Here is a 14,768-nt window from a genome sequence, read left to right as displayed (position 1 = left end):
CCCACAAAGGGACATTCAACTCAGGACAATGACTGTGGGGCACACATTCAGGTCACAGGGCTGAGGGTGGCAGGTGAGGGCAAGTGAAAAGTAGCAAGCAAAGAGTGATGGAGTGGAGGGAGGAGGGGGCACCACTCCCCCCTCCCCTCCCAAGTCAGGGGTCTCTGTACAGCCAAATCAAACCAAACCATGTTACTGGACCACAGAAGCCAGGCCAATGTGCCCATCCTCCAGCCCCCCTCCCCCACCAAAACAGTGGCCAGGGAGAGAGCGCCGTGGTTTTCTTTTTTTTTTTTCTTTTTTAAATATTTATATATATTTATATTACGTATATTATATATATAATATGTAAATATATTTTTAAAACAATATAAAATGTTAAGACACTTCACTTAAATGTAAAGAGTTGCCTGCAATTAAAAGTAATTGCATCATTTATGAGGTCCTTTTTTTTTTCTATTTTCCAGGTTTTGTTTTTTTCAGGAGGGATTTTTTTTCCTCTTCTTTTGTTCTTTTTCAAAAAGGCTTACTTGCCTTTTGTACAAAAATGATCCAAAGTTAGAAAACAAGGATGAACCAACAAAAACAAAACAAAACAAAAAAGAGAAATGAAGAAACACAACCCAATTTTCCCTCCCTCCCCAACCCTCGACAGCTCCCCCAGGCTCTCGCTGGGAGAGGACCTTCCCACCGGCTCCCAGGGTCTAGCAGGTGCTGCCCCTTCAGGGGCTCCTTCCTTCTGTGCTTACTCAGGGGGACTAATCCCAGCCCTCCCTCCCCTGTGCTTACCCCACTTTGTGCTCCAAACAGGAACCCTGCGCCCTGGGGACGCACTCGGGCCTCCTCCTCCTTCCCCACCCACAGAATCTCCCTGCTGGCCCCTCACTCTGCCCTCCGGGGGGCCAGGGCTGAGAGCCAAAATTGGCTTCTCCCTCCCCCTCTCAGGGCCTGGCCGAAGCCTCCCTGAGGACAGCTTCTGCAAGGCAGCCATCCACAGGTAGGGGGCGCTGGCCTCAGGGACCCTCAAGGATCTCACAAGTGGTCACCAGCTCCCGGTTTAAAGACCGTATCTTATCCCTTTCCTGAAAACCCTCAGTCTCAAAGAGGATGTTCGAAGGTCAAGTCAGCCTACCCCTGGGGCCAGAGCCAACCTCACTGCCCCCTGCCAACCTCCTCTGTATTCCCCCCATTTCCCTCACAACCAGACCCTTCCCACCCTCCAGGCCTCAAAATCTAATTATCTAGGCCCTTCATTCTTGCCCACCCCACCCCCATTAAATAAGTTAATGTCATTTAAAGTGCTAAATTAGAAAACTAAAAGTACCAAATACCCCTCCTCTGGGCTGCCCTCTCCCAAGGCAGTGTCCCCAGGGTCAGGCTGTCTGCTCAACCCACCGTCCACCATCCACAGCCAATAGTCCACAAGAGCCCCTTCCTCCCCTGGGCACAGGCCAGGTGGCTCTTCATCACAGCAGGAAGTCCCAGAAAGCCAACTCCTCTCCGAGGACACAGATTCAAGGGCCTCTCACATACCCCACACCCACCCTGAGGCCCCTCAAACTCTGAGGCCCCTCTCCAGCCCAAAAATCTTGACTCCAGGCCCGCTAGGGCATGAGTGGCCCAGAGCAAAGGAACAGCCGAGTTCAGTCACGTGCCGAGCTTGGACAGGTGGGGCGCCTCCAGGGTGAGTTGGCCGGTGTCCCATCTTCCAGCCTGACACTGGGGTTGGTCCAATGTCCAGGTTTTCCTCCAGGAAAGTTTCTGAGGGAGGGGAGAGCCGGTATCTCGGTATCCGTATCTTGCTGCTCCAAGTCTCCGTGGCTCAGAGTTTGTTTGGAGTGCTCTTGGGAAGTTGGGGGGAAGGGAGGTGGGAAAGGAGGAGGCGGGTACAGAAACTTCGGGATGGACTTAGACAGCAGAATGGAGAAAGAGAAAAGGGAGGGAGGTGATAGGAAGTGGGCCATTTCGGAACGGGGAATCAAAGGAAGGTGGTGTGTTTTGGTTCGTAGTTTTACTTTAAAAAAAAAAAAAAAAGAACGATAATTGAAAGTGAATCATTTAAAAAAACCCAAAAACACCAACAGGGGGTGGGTAGAGAGAAGTGAGGAGGGCCACACCCATGGCAACCCTTCCGAGGGTCTGGAGAATGGAGTGGGGTCAGGTGGAGGTGAAGAGGAGAGTAGGGAGATAAATGTCAGGGGTCAGGGAGGGGGAAAGGCTGGGGTGGAGGCGTGAGGGGGCTTCTAGAAGGAGATGGAAGAATTCCTTGCCCCAAACGAAGTCAATACAGGGATAGAGGTTCTGGAAGCCGAGGGCTTTTCTGAGACTGGGCTTGAGGTCTCATTCGACCCGCTCATCTCTTTAGATGGTTTAGTGGCCTGGAACAAAAACAGGGGTCAGGGGTCAGAGAGAGGAAGGGAGAGCCTTCATGCTGGCCCCCAGCTGAAGCTTTAAAAAAATGAAAAACCTCCACATATCCAACAGAAAACTGTAGAAGGAAGAAACCAGAGGGGCATCTGAAGAATTTGGTCTCCATGAGACAAGGGGGAGGGGGCGCTGCAGGGCAGAAAGGGGGCACAGAGTTGGACCAAAGGGCCTGGGAACTGGGGCGGGAATATAGGTCCAAGGTTACTGATAGGAAATAGAGGAGGCGGAAGAGAGAGACCAGAGAAGCACAAGGGCGCCAGGGCCAGCAGACAGGGAGATGGGGCGTGGGGAAGAGGACAGGGGAGGAAGGAAGAAGTGAAACGTTAGCTGCCACAGGGGTGCATGCCCTCGGGGCAGGGCACGAGGATAGGGGCTCTTAGTCCCAACTGGCCAGCAGCCCAGCCAGGGCCCCCTCCTACCTCAGCAGGAGGCTGATTCTAAGCAGAAGGTCTTGGGATGGCAACTGAGGAGTGAGCTTGTCCTCCCAAGGGAGCACATCTCTAAAGAATCTCCCCACCCCCACCCTGGAGGAAAAGGCTCTGGCTGCATTGAGCCTCACTCCCAACTGCATCCTGTATAACTCTTTCTCCAGCTTTGAGCTGGGCCTTGTGAGTAAGGGGGGGTCACTCCCTGGTAACACGTCCCGCACTCACCAGTCAGCTCTGATAGAAACAGCCCAATCCCTTCCCCACCTCCAGCAACTCCCTGCATCTATCCTGGTCCTGGAGGTTTGTATGGTTCCAGAGCCATCTGCATCGCCTTCACCTCAAGGGGCTGATGTGTCACAAATGCAGATTCCCGGACCTGCTCCAGAATCCATCTCTGTGTGGCCTCAGGAGCCTGCATATTTGGCAGACACGCCAACGGATCCTGCTGCACACTTAACTGAGATCCACTGGGTTAGGGCTACACAGACTGGGTTTTCTCCCTGCGCTGTCCCTCCTGGCCTTGCTTACCTACTAGTAAAAAAGACAGAAAGGAAGAGGTCTGGAAGCAGAGTGCTCTGGCCTGTGGCCAGGGACCTCCTGCGGGTTAGGTCTGCGCAGGGTCAATCTGTTTCCCACGACCTACATTATCAGCCAGCTGCTGGGTCAGCTCTATCAGATGCCTTGCAGCGGGGAAGCCAGACTGCCCCAGCAGCTGGGAGGGGAAATGAGATCGCAGGCAGCCTGACCACTGGCCACGAACCTGCCCTTGCTGCTGGTGATCATCCTTTCTTCCCCATGTGCACGGTGATTCATCTGGGGTTTGCTGACCACACTGCAGTCTGCAATCTGCATTTTCCCCCAGTCAAGGCAAGCTCCCCGTTTGGGTCTTCTACCCCTGTCCTCTTCTGTGGCCACAAATTCCTTACTCAAAGGGGTTCTGGGGCTGCAGGCACAGGGTCTTTCCATTCACTCAGTCCTTAGCCAAGAGCCATGTGCCAGACATGGCCCCTTAAAGGCAACCAAGAGTTCTCCTACTCCCTGTCACTTACCTTGGGCTCCTGTCCTGCCCTGCCCCTCCCACCCCTTCCTATTTAAAGTTCTTTCCCCCAGAGCCAGGTGGGAGAGGAGCTGTCCTCTTTCTCCCCCCCCCCCCCCCAAGTCTCTTCACATCTCACCAGGTCCCCGGCCAGCTGTTTGATTCCCTCCTGGCTGTCATCTTTGTTCTCAACCCATCTCTAGTTAAAAGATTTTTCTGTTCCTTCCCTTCAGCACTTGTTAAAAGCCTCTGTCTATTCTGAGCTTTGGTCTTTAAAACACCTGCCTTTCCACTTGGGGCCTCCACCTGGCTCCTGCATTCACCCAGGTGATGTCCCCCTCCGCCCACAGACAGTGCAAGGCCTCCAGACGTCAGTACTCAGCAGAGTTCACATGGACGCCACCACCCACCCCCTCTTCTTCACGACCTCTTATGGTTGCTCTGTGAGCATCTGTTTGGTAAAGTTCTCTCAGGCCATCTTCCCTCCCAGGAGACTGGCTGCAGTGGCAGCCAAAATCCACTTCCTGAGGCTAAGGGAGCATGTCCAACTTGTGTGCGTGACCTTGCCCTGTGCTGCTTAGAATTCTCAGGTGACACAGCTGCTGTCTCTGAAAGTTCCTGCCTCTTGCATTTCACCAGCCAGTCCTTCCCTGTTGCTCCCAATTATATCCAGAGAAGCACAGCTTTGTCACCTCTGTCGCAGGGCAGAAATCTCACAGTTGTTCGGCTTTCAGCTAGGGAAGGCTGGACCCATTAGCTGGGGCCCAGAGGGCTGGGCCTTGCACCCCCCTTCTTCCTGTGGGTCAGAGGCTAGGCTCTCCATGCCCTCAGCATGCTAGCCTGTCCCTCCATGCTATGACGCAGAGATTTCCATACAGGTGTAGATCATCCAGATGCAGCAGATCCTGCTGGCACCTCCTCCAGGACCATTCCCAGTGCCCCCTGCCCCCTGCCTACAACCCTTCTTCCTTGCTATTTGCCTAAACCAGGCGCTGGGCTGTCAGGAGAGGCGGGGCTTCTCCCAGCCCAAGGTGGGTGGGCCCTGATAAATCTACGGCAATTTCAAGCAGTTCCTTCTCCTTGCCAGTGGCTGATTTAGGAGAGCAATAAGAAGAGAGGGAGATCAGTTGGGGGCTTCTAGGAAAGGTTCTCCTGCTTCTAAAAAGATCTGTGTGTCTAGGACCCCTGGAATGAAGGCAGCCATGGGGGGAGGGCAGAATGATGGGCCAGCAGGACCAAAATAGGAAAGAGACCCAGTTCCTGAGGCCCTTGAACTGCTGCATTCCCCAGTCCTGGATCCTCCCTGCTTCCAGACTTCTTGTTTTGTTACATAATACCTTTCCTTATTGTTTAAGCCATTTGAATTGGAGTTTCTGTGATTTGTAGCTAAAAGCATTCCAACTGATACAGGAGGCCCCAAGCTGCTCCCCCAATGCTCCTATCAACAATATTCAGGTCACTGGTGCCATCTTGCCAAGGCTCGGTGAGACCCACAAAGCTAGGCTCCCTGACAAAGCAGGAAAATCCAGCATGAAGACAACAGGATCTGTATCAGGCAAACCTGGGCTGAAGTCCCAGCTCTGCTGCTTCCTCACCGTGGGACCCTAAGCAGGGTCTCTCGGGGGGGCCTTCATGCCCTCACCTGCAAAGCAGGGAAAACAGTTCCTACAGCATCATAGTCACATGAGATGATGCAACACAGCATGAGGCCTAGTGTCTGTACTCAGGACACAATGAATGGTAGCTATTATTATGATTATATCATTTTAACATTTCAAGTCTCCATTGTCTATTTCCACCTGGATTGGGCCTGATCCCTGGCAAATTCATGCATCCATTCATTCACCTACCCAACAAATATTTACTGAGAGCTCATGTGGGCCAAGCGCTGCTCTGGGTGCTACAGGGATTAGCAGTGACAAAGCAGATAAGTACACGTATTTTAAGATATAAAGTTGTTATGAACATTAGATAAGATACATAAACTTGGTACATGGAAGGTGTACTGGCTATTTTCTATCTGCCTCTCCACGCCCCCACCCAAGTCCTGCCCTGCTCTGTGCCCTGGCTGGCTGACCACTCCCCTACCGGAGCCTTTGCTGACTAGCTTTTGGTTGGGTTTGGCCAATGGGAAGATGGCTGGGGGGAGAGAGGGGGGTGAAGTTTCTTCCCCCACTACCCCCCTCCTTGGTGTCGTGTTGCAGGCAGCAGCCCCGCCCTCCGTAACTATAGCTCTTGCTGTCCAGCTCTTATTGGGCTCCCTGAACTCTATGCCTTCCTGCCCCCTCTCCCCAGGGAGGTCCAGCTTCCTGCTTTCACTAGTCCCCGGGTACCTCAACATCCCTTGTGTTCCCTCAACCCTCTGGGTGGTCCCTTCATTGCAGTCCCTTCACCTGAGCCATCTGAGAGGATACAGTAGGTGCTTATAGAGTTCTCAGCCCTAGTAGAGGAGGGGTTGTCCACAGTTTCACATGTGCACCAAGACCTGGATCTTTGCACCCTGGGAATCTGGCTGCCATCCCAGCCCTGGATCTTGAGCACAACATCCAAGGGATTTATCTCAATTATGTCTCTGATTTCTCTGTAGCATCAGGCACTGTTGCACTATCTCAGAACCTCCTTCCCTGGCCCCCAATTTCTGTCTCTGGTCCTGGCACTTCTATTCCCCTCCCCCACCACTGTCAAAGGCAGCTTCGAGCTCCAAGTGTTAGAACCACGTGATAAGGAAGAGGTCTCTGCTCAGTCCTTGACAAGTGTACAGTGTGACCAAGGACAGTGGCAAGTCTCTCCCTTTGGAGAGAGAGCACTTGGTGGCTTTCAAAGCTCTTTCCCACACCCAGCATCATGAGACCTCAGAACCTGCCACTGGGTTTTTTATCCCCATCGTACAGATGAGGAAAGAGCCTGCAAAGGGCAGAGGACTTTGACCAAGTTCACAGACTGAGCTGGTATGGAGCCAGCCCAGGGGATGGAGGCCAGGGGACCCAGGGCAGGGTGGCTGAGCAAATCAAGGGTGTGGGCAGAGGGCAGGGGGAACTGGGCAGAGGTACCCAAGCTGTCTTGAAGAGCCCTGGGCCACATGTGAAAGATTATCTATTTCCTTATAGGACAGGGCACAGTTTTCAAGCTGGGGGAGTGACATAATCAAGTCTGCATTTTACAAACATCCTTCCCACCCATAGGTCTGGGAAAACAGGTGAGAGGTGACAGAAGTCACAGGGAAAGTGCAAAAGGGCATGCATTTTGGTGGTGGGGCATGAGAGAATTATTTTCCCTGCCTCTGTAACTTTACTTTAAAAAACACGAAACGTATTACTATATTAGAAAGAAGACACTTTAAAAACAAAAAAAAGGCTACTAGAAAAGTGAGAGAGCCATAGCTAGGCCAGTGGCAGAAGTGTGGAGAGAGAACAATCATGTCTCTGTGGGAGGGGAGGGGAAGGAAGAGCTCCCAGAGATGCCCACTCGTGGGGGGACAGCTGCGGGTAGGTGACATTTCCTAAGCGGACAGCAGCTGGCAGGCTTGAGCTCAGAACAGAGACCTGGGCAGGGACAGATGGCACTTGGTGCCTGAGGAGAGGAGCATGTGGTATTTGGAGAAAAGAGGCCGAGGAGGCAAAGTGAAGAGGCGGTTAGAGGAGAAACTCCCAGAAAGGAGTCAGGAGGCTGACAAAGGACGAGAGGATGTCAAGTAATGGTGGGCCCACACAGACCCCGTTGTGTGTGTGGAGGGAGGTCATACGCGGTCACGCTGCAGAGGTGGGGAGAGTCTGGTTTAGAGGCCACTGGAGATCTAGCCCAGCGCAGGGGTGAGGCTGGAGGGCAGGCGGAGCGGGCTGAGGACCGAATGGAGGAGGGCGTGGGGGTGATGGAGGTGACCGGGGGGCCAGGAGATAATGTGCGTGCTGGGCACAAGGGAACACCCCATAAACGTCAGCTACTGCTCTGGACACAAAGGAGGGGCCAGCCTGCACAGGACAAGTGGAACTCATCCAGGGTGGTGTCAGGAAAAAGCTGGGATGGGATTTACAGGTTGTATTGGGGGACCCGTGAGGAAGGTGGTGAGCTAGTGGGAAGCTGGTGAGGAGAGGTTGGTCGGGGTAGATGGGAGTGGATGGTCCATCTCCACTGGCTCCTCCAGGGGACCAGCAGGCAGGCAGGCCCTGTGTGCCCAAGACTGTCACAGGGCCATGTGGTGGGAATGACTTTGGGATTCCTGGGTCCCAGTCCTGGCTCTGATCCACCTTGCTCTGTACCCCTGGGAAGTCCTTTTCCATCTCTAAGCTGTCCCTTCAGCTGTAAAGGAGGCGGCTGCGCTCACCCATTTCTAACCTCCTGCCTCTGAGCCTAGAACCTTCTTTACGCCAAGCATCCAGGCATTTCACAGCCCCCATCCCCACCCCAGCACCCTGGTTGGGCCTGGCATACAAGGAGCTGCAAGAAGTAGTCGCTGAACCAAACAAGTGCACTAAAGGTCTCTCAACATCTAGGTCCAGGGACCACCCTGCATCTCTGACTCAGCCACACAGGGACCAGAGGGCAGAAACACCCACGGGTGAGGTCAACTCTAAACGCCAAACCTGCTAATTAAATTTAACAGAGGGTGAAGAACCCTTGCCGCTCCTTCCCCACCTGGGGGTCAAAGTCTCTCTCTTTTCTCCCCGGCCCCATCCAATGTCAGCAGGAGGACACTGAAACCCAAACACAAGGCTGGAAAGCAGATGCAAGGTGGTTTCTCCTTCAGCTGGGATACGGCCTGGGAGCTAAGAGGGAGGCTGAAATGAGAGTGGAGGGGGGGGGCACAGAGTACGGGACTGAGAGTGGAGAGAAGGAAGCAGAGAGGAGGGGGTGGCAGAAGATGAAAGGGCATATAAGTTCCCCTCCCACATCCCAGAGCAGGCCAGACCTTAGGAGGGGCCCCGTCATTGGGCTGGTGGGGAGAGGAGGCTGCTCGCTCCCCCTCCTCAGAAGCAGCTGGGGAGAGGGCTCCCTCTGGCCCTGTGGGAGGGGCCTTGTGAGGGGGAGAACCTGGTTGAGAACCTAAGTTCTAAACCAAATCCAGAGCACTGGGATCAGGGAGAGGAGAGAGATGGCCCAAGGGGCTGGGGGTGGGGGGACAGTCCTGGCAGAGACCTCTCTGGGCATCAGGCGGGAAGGTGATCACAGGAGATGGACAGCACACAGCAGGAGCACCCCGCACTGCAGGGGTTGGGGTGGGGAGACTGGACGAGGCCAAGGTTCTGTTCCCAAGGTGCCCACCTTACCTGCTGCTGGGCCTGGATCCTCATGTACTCGGCCCTCTGCTTGCCATGCTTGCCTTTGTCGGGGCTGCCTGCCTGGCCCTGGGCTGCCTTCAGCCTAGAGGCCCCTGGAGTCACCACCTTCATGGGCGGAACACTGCCACCGCCACTCTGCAGAGAGAGGAGCAGGGTAGGGGTTAGAGGGGGATCATACAGCAACCCTAGGCACTGGGGCCACTCTGAGGCCAGGTTTAAGGCCCCCCTGAGGAAGAGGTGACAGGAGCCACCAGCTAGGTTCCTAACTGCTCCGCTCTCAAATGAGAACTCTTTGGTGGTTTCCTGGATAGCCCAAAGGCAGCTGGTGTCCCCGGGGGGAGCCACTTCTAAAGTGAGGGTCCCTAGTACCACCCCACTCCCAGCAAAGGGCACCATCCTGAGCCCAGGAAAGCATGCCTGAGACTGGGGGGATGAGGTCTTTGTAATGGCAGACGGAGCAGGATTGCAGCCCCAGCCCCACCTCTTCCTCTCATTGGGAGGATGGGGGGGTGAAATCTCCCTAGAGATGGACAAGTTGGGTCCCCTTGAACCACCCCAGGTACCAGGCATGCTCAGAAGGGCTCCGGGGACCCAGAGGCGCAGGCAGAGAACGAGAGAGACAGAAAGAGTCACACAGGAGAGGGGGAGGGGAAGGTGGGCAAGGAAAGGGGGGGAGAGAACTTTATTTGTTGATTCACAGATACAGAGCAGAGGAGAGGCCTTGGTCCCTGCCAGGGCTGGGTGGGCTGATCCCTGGGAGGCCAGCTTCCCAGCCTCCTTGGGCTCGGCCTGCAATCCCCACCTGGAGCCAGGCTCCCAGGAGGGTGGCAGGAGCTGAGAGAAGGCCAGTGGGAGGAGGGGGCTGTCACGGTGCTCCTGCAGCCCCCAACTCCCTCCAGCTCTGAAGATGGAGAGACTGGAGCATTAAGGCAGGAGGGGAGAACAGGGGAGGAGGCAGCCACCTTGGGGCTGGGGGGCAGGGGTGGGGGGCTGCCAAGGGGCCCCTTGGAGGGGGCCGTGCCCATCTGGCTCAAGGTGGCTTCCAGCTCCCGAAGCGTCTCTTCCAGGCTGTCCATCCGCTGGGTGGTGGCACCCCTCCCTGGGCAGCCTAGGTCAGCACCTGGTTGGCCCTTACACTTCCCGCTGCAAGGTTGGGCATCGTGTCCAGAGTCCTTGGGGGTCTCCTCTGGGTGGATCTCAGCAGTGAAGGGCTTCTGAGTTCTGTCCGGGGCTGGTCCCTGAGAACAGAGGACCCTGGCTTCTCCCTCTTCTGGACTGTAGCCCCCTATCCCCTGTCTCTTCAGAGGTGTCCCTTCTTTCTCGGGCATCAAGCTGATCTTGGGCCAGGAGGCCTCGGTCACTACCTCTGGCTGGGCCTGTGGGCCATTCCAGCCCCTCCCACTGCCAACCAGGGTCCGGGGTTTCGGGGTGGGGGTCGTTCTGGGACCAGGTTCCTCATGCTTGGCCTCAGGTGGGGAGGGAGGGTTGGGGGCACACTCTGTCAAGATGATCCGGGGGATGCAGAAGGCCCTGGTGCCTGGGGCAGCCTGAGGGAGAAGAAAAATGAGGGAGAATATCATCCCTGTGAACCAAACCACCTCGAGCTGGGATGGGGTTAGACAATGGGTGAGCCCAGCCCCTTCCTTCCAAAGATGGGGAAACTGAGGCAGGAGAAGGGCCTGAGTTAACCAGCAGTGGGAGGCAAAGCTGGGACTACAGCTCAGGCCTATTTCCACCACACCTTCCAGTCTCCACTTTCTGGCACAGGCCAGAGATGTCAGTTTACCTAAAAGCACAGACACATGTTGACTTCTCACTGCCATTGCTAAATTCTGGGAGCAGGACTCACAGGTACTCCCATGAGCTTGCCCACCTGTGCAATGGGACAACAATGTGAGAGGTGGCTGGAGAACTAAGTGAGCTCATGTGGGCATGTGCTCAGAACAGTGCCTGGCACACTGTAAGTGCCTGATAAATACCAGCTGTTCGTTTAATTGAACCGAAGGATGGAGGCCAGCAGCCCTGTGTGGGTGAAGACCAGATGCTCTCTGGCCTCTGAGGGTTGGGCTCTCATCCTCATCATGGGCCAGAGACTCCTGGTCCCTCCACCTCCAACTTTCAGAGCTTCCTCCAAGGGTTTTGCAGCCCCAGCGGAGGGGTTCAGCCAAGTCCCTCTGCAACACACAGGCTCAGGCACAGCTAGAGCATCTGCTTCTGTGTGAACAGCCCTCGCTCTGGCTTTGCTGAGGGCACAGAGAGCCCCCAAACTGAGTGAACCCTGGTCTAATTCTGAGTGCCAGTTTTGTGCCAGGCTCTGTCATATACACCTTTACCTTTAATTTTTACCGTAGCCCACAGAATGGCCACTGCTCTCACCTTTTCCACTTTATCAATGAGGAAATCAAGTGTGGGAGGGTCATGTGATTCACTCAAAGTCATTTACCCACAGCTAGTTACTGGCAGAGTCAGGATTTGAACCCAGGTAGTCTGACTCCAAATCCAGTGCTCTTCCCACTAAAAGGTGCCATAGGGCGATTCATGGGGGGCAGCAGGGTTCCAGCCTCCCTCCCAAGGCAACCCACCAGCCCTGCCACCTGCTTACCTGAAGGTGGGGGTGCAGACTGGGAAGGCAGAGAGGGTGACCCATGCCTGCCTGGCTCCACTGCCCGATGGCGCCTCAGGATGCAGAGGGTGAGCCAGGCTCCAAAGGCCAGCAGAGGGGCTTTGCCCAATGGGCCCCTTCAGGATTGGCTCTCAGAGCCAGAAAGGGGCAGGGGCTGGGTGCTGAAGGTACAGCCTGCTGGGGGCACCCTTCCATACTGCTCATCCCCAGACAGCGCATTGGACTGCTCTGTGCCCATTCTCTGCCCAGCAGACAGCACTGTCCACCCATCTGGTGCCTGTCTGCTCCCCCTGGCCAAGGAGACAAAGCACCACCAGGCCTCAAGCCAGGCCAGAAATCAGGTGGTGGCCAGCATGGAGCCCACTGTGGGCCAAGGAGAACCAGAAAAGGCAGGTGAGCCTGTGTGTGCACTGGAGGCTACCCTCCCAGAGCAGAGGCCCTCCTGCCCCAACGTGACTGAGCAGAGGGAAAGATTCCCAGACCCCCTCCCCCAGGTCACCCTCCCCATGCACAGCCCCCTGGGGGTAGAGATAGCAGGTCCACCCCCAAGTTCCCAAGAAAGAGTAAAAAGGAAATTAGTGCAGCAGGACAGCAGCAAGGACTGAAGTTAGAGAGAAGGAAGAACTTCCCAAAGCCAGCAGCCAAGGAAGGGTATGAGTTTCTTCCATTCCAAGCTCCCTGAGCAAGGGAGCTAGATGGGGCCATGGGTTGGAGAGAGGCTCTAAATGAGCTTCCCCCTGGGGAGTCCTGGCCCGAGGTGCAAGGCATAGATTCTAGTAGGACAAACAGAGCCCCCGCCTAGCACAGGGAGCAGAGTAAGGGGGATGGCAGGGACTAGGCAAGGGCTCAGGGCAAAGTCAGATTTTGAGTTGGACCTAAAGTCATCTGGTGAACAAAGTCCAAACTCCCATCTCGGACCAAGACAAAGCCCAGGCTGCAGGCCAGACCTGAACTTGGCTGAGATTGGAATAGAATAGTCAGGCCACAACGGGCCGACCGGAATCACGCCTGGAAGAAAAAGCAGACCCAAGGGGCCACTGGAGACTGGGCTGCTGGAGTCTCAGGGATGGAGGGAAAGGTTATGCACCTGTCCTTGGAGCAGGGGAGGGGGGAGTCCACGTGCGTGAGGCTGTGCAGTGGTGGGGACCTAGGGATGTGACTGGCACTTTAGCAGGTTAGCGTGACAGGTGAAGAGAGGAAGCTGTGGAGGCACAGGCAGAAAGAGTGCCGTGAGAGGTGGGGGCAGCCTGTTACCTTCCATGTGGGGCCTGGGGCTGAGCCCCCGGAGGACCCGGGGTCCTGGGGGGACAGCAAGGTATGGATCGGCTGGCGGCGGGGTGTGGGGGGGAGGGAAGACACTGAGCTTCTCTCAAACACCTGGGGAGCAGAAAGTGGGGGAAAGTTTGGAGGAGGGGCCCAGGGAGGACAATGAAGCCTATGGCTCAGACTCCCACAGGGAGGGCATGGGCTGGCACTGGGATCCCAGCTTCACTCCTTGGCCCCTCACAATGAGCACTGGCCACTGCGCTCGTTTGTCTCTCCTCCAGAAGCCCTGGAAGCCTGAGGTCTGCAGCCACTCAGGGAAAGGAGCTGAGAACACTTGGGTAGGAGTGACCAGGGATGGGCTCGAGGCACTTGGGTATAAGGGTGTTAAATGTTCGAAGAACATTCGAGGATGGGGGCCTGAGAACACGGGGGGGTCTCAGGGCAGTTGGGGGTGGCTCTCAAAAACTACAATTAAAAAAACCTCAAATCTGCAAGGAGAGACTTTAGACCCCCTCCCCCACTTTACAATGGAGAAAACAATCGAGGCAAGAAGGATGGGACCCCAACCTGGCCAGCGCTCAGCAGATGCCCGAGAGTCCAGCCATCTGTCCTAGTTCAGCCACCTCACCCTGGGGTCAGCTTGGCAGGGGAAGGGGGCAGGGCCTGGCTGGTGACTCGGGGGCCAGTCGCATCCTGACCCACCTCCAGCTCCGCAATGATTCGGTCCTCGTCGTCTTCGTCCTTGATGGCAGAGGCCATGATGGGCGGGGTGGAGGCTGGGCGGGCCACCTCGGACACAGTCCGGCGCAGCTTCACTTGGGGTTTCTGCACCTCCAGCTCCTCGGACTCGGCCTTCTGCAAGGCCCAGGCCCCATCACAACCAGGCTCTGCTCTGCCTCTAGCACCAGATCACCTCCCAGGCTCCATGGGTTCCAGACCATCTCCCATCTGCTCTAGCTCCCCATCCTCCCAGGATGGCCCCTTCCCACCGAGGAGCCCAAGCCAGAAGAGGAGTGGCCATTGGCCAGCCCCCTTCTTTCCTTCCACGTCCTCCAGAGGGTCTCTGGAGATCAGTTCAGGCATCCCCCTAACTCCACCCCCTCATCGCCTGCCCAAGGTGGGGTGGTACCTTGATGAAAGTCGAGTCCTTCTTGCTGGTGACCACAACCTCTCCAGTGCGCGTGGTGGTCAGGCCGTGGGAGGAGGGGAAGCTCCGGCGGGGAGGGGGCGGTGGGGGTGACTTGGACGGCTTCTCAGTGCGGTATCGCGGCACCGTCAGCTCATCTGCAGGTAGCCAAGGGGCTGGAGGTCAGGGGACCTGCAACCCTGGAGTCTGTGTGCCACATCTGACTCCAAGGGGATAAACCTTGTTTCCTCCTCCAGGGGGGAGGGGAGAGGAAAGCTCAGGGGAAAGGACACAGGCCCCCTCCTCCTTCTCTCTTTCCTCCCCCTGTAATCCAGCCCCAGGCCGCCCTGTCACTCCTCCTCTTACAGCACGCTCACCCCTCAATTCTCAAAGTGTGGTCCATGGACCAGCAGCATTGGCAGCAGCTGGGAGCTTGTTAGAAATGCGGGAGCTCAAGCCCCACCCAGAGCTGCGGGATCAGAAGCCAAATTTTGACAAGTCCTCAGGTGATGGCATGTGCACATTCAAGTTTGAGAAATGCTGTTGGAATTCATCTTTTCCACCTGCCCCTCAGCCCCTGCCCTGG

The 14,768-nt window shown here is 56.0% G+C and overlaps 1 protein-coding gene across 3 annotated transcripts in view; it reads right to left on the bottom strand.

The window, feature by feature from the left end:
• Window positions 1-2,039: 2,039 nt before the first annotated feature.
• SRCIN1 (SRC kinase signaling inhibitor 1) overlaps window positions 2,040-14,768 on the bottom strand; it is a 65,099-nt gene continuing 52,370 nt past the window's right edge. The window contains exons 16-21 of one of the 3 annotated variants that reach the window (XM_087825619.1): window positions 14,186-14,340; window positions 13,759-13,911; window positions 13,045-13,167; window positions 10,577-10,714; window positions 9,156-9,302; window positions 2,040-2,378 (exon numbers count right to left, since the gene is read on the bottom strand). In XM_087825619.1, coding sequence (XP_087681745.1) covers window positions 2,244-2,378; window positions 9,156-9,302; window positions 10,577-10,714; window positions 13,045-13,167; window positions 13,759-13,911; window positions 14,186-14,340 — 851 coding nt within the window. In that variant the 3' untranslated portion in view covers window positions 2,040-2,243. The remainder of the gene's footprint in view (window positions 2,379-9,155; window positions 9,303-10,576; window positions 10,715-13,044; window positions 13,168-13,758; window positions 13,912-14,185; window positions 14,341-14,768) is intronic. The other 2 variants (XM_087825618.1, XM_087825620.1) reach the window with 2 other exon arrangements.

Source organism: Miniopterus natalensis, chromosome 17 (assembly GCF_054644295.1).
Source record: "Miniopterus natalensis isolate mMinNat1 chromosome 17, mMinNat1.hap1, whole genome shotgun sequence".
NCBI classification, from domain to species: domain Eukaryota; kingdom Metazoa; phylum Chordata; class Mammalia; order Chiroptera; family Miniopteridae; genus Miniopterus; species Miniopterus natalensis.
The sequence above is the reverse complement of the archived record's forward strand: the minus strand, read 5'-3'. Positions and strand labels throughout refer to the sequence as shown.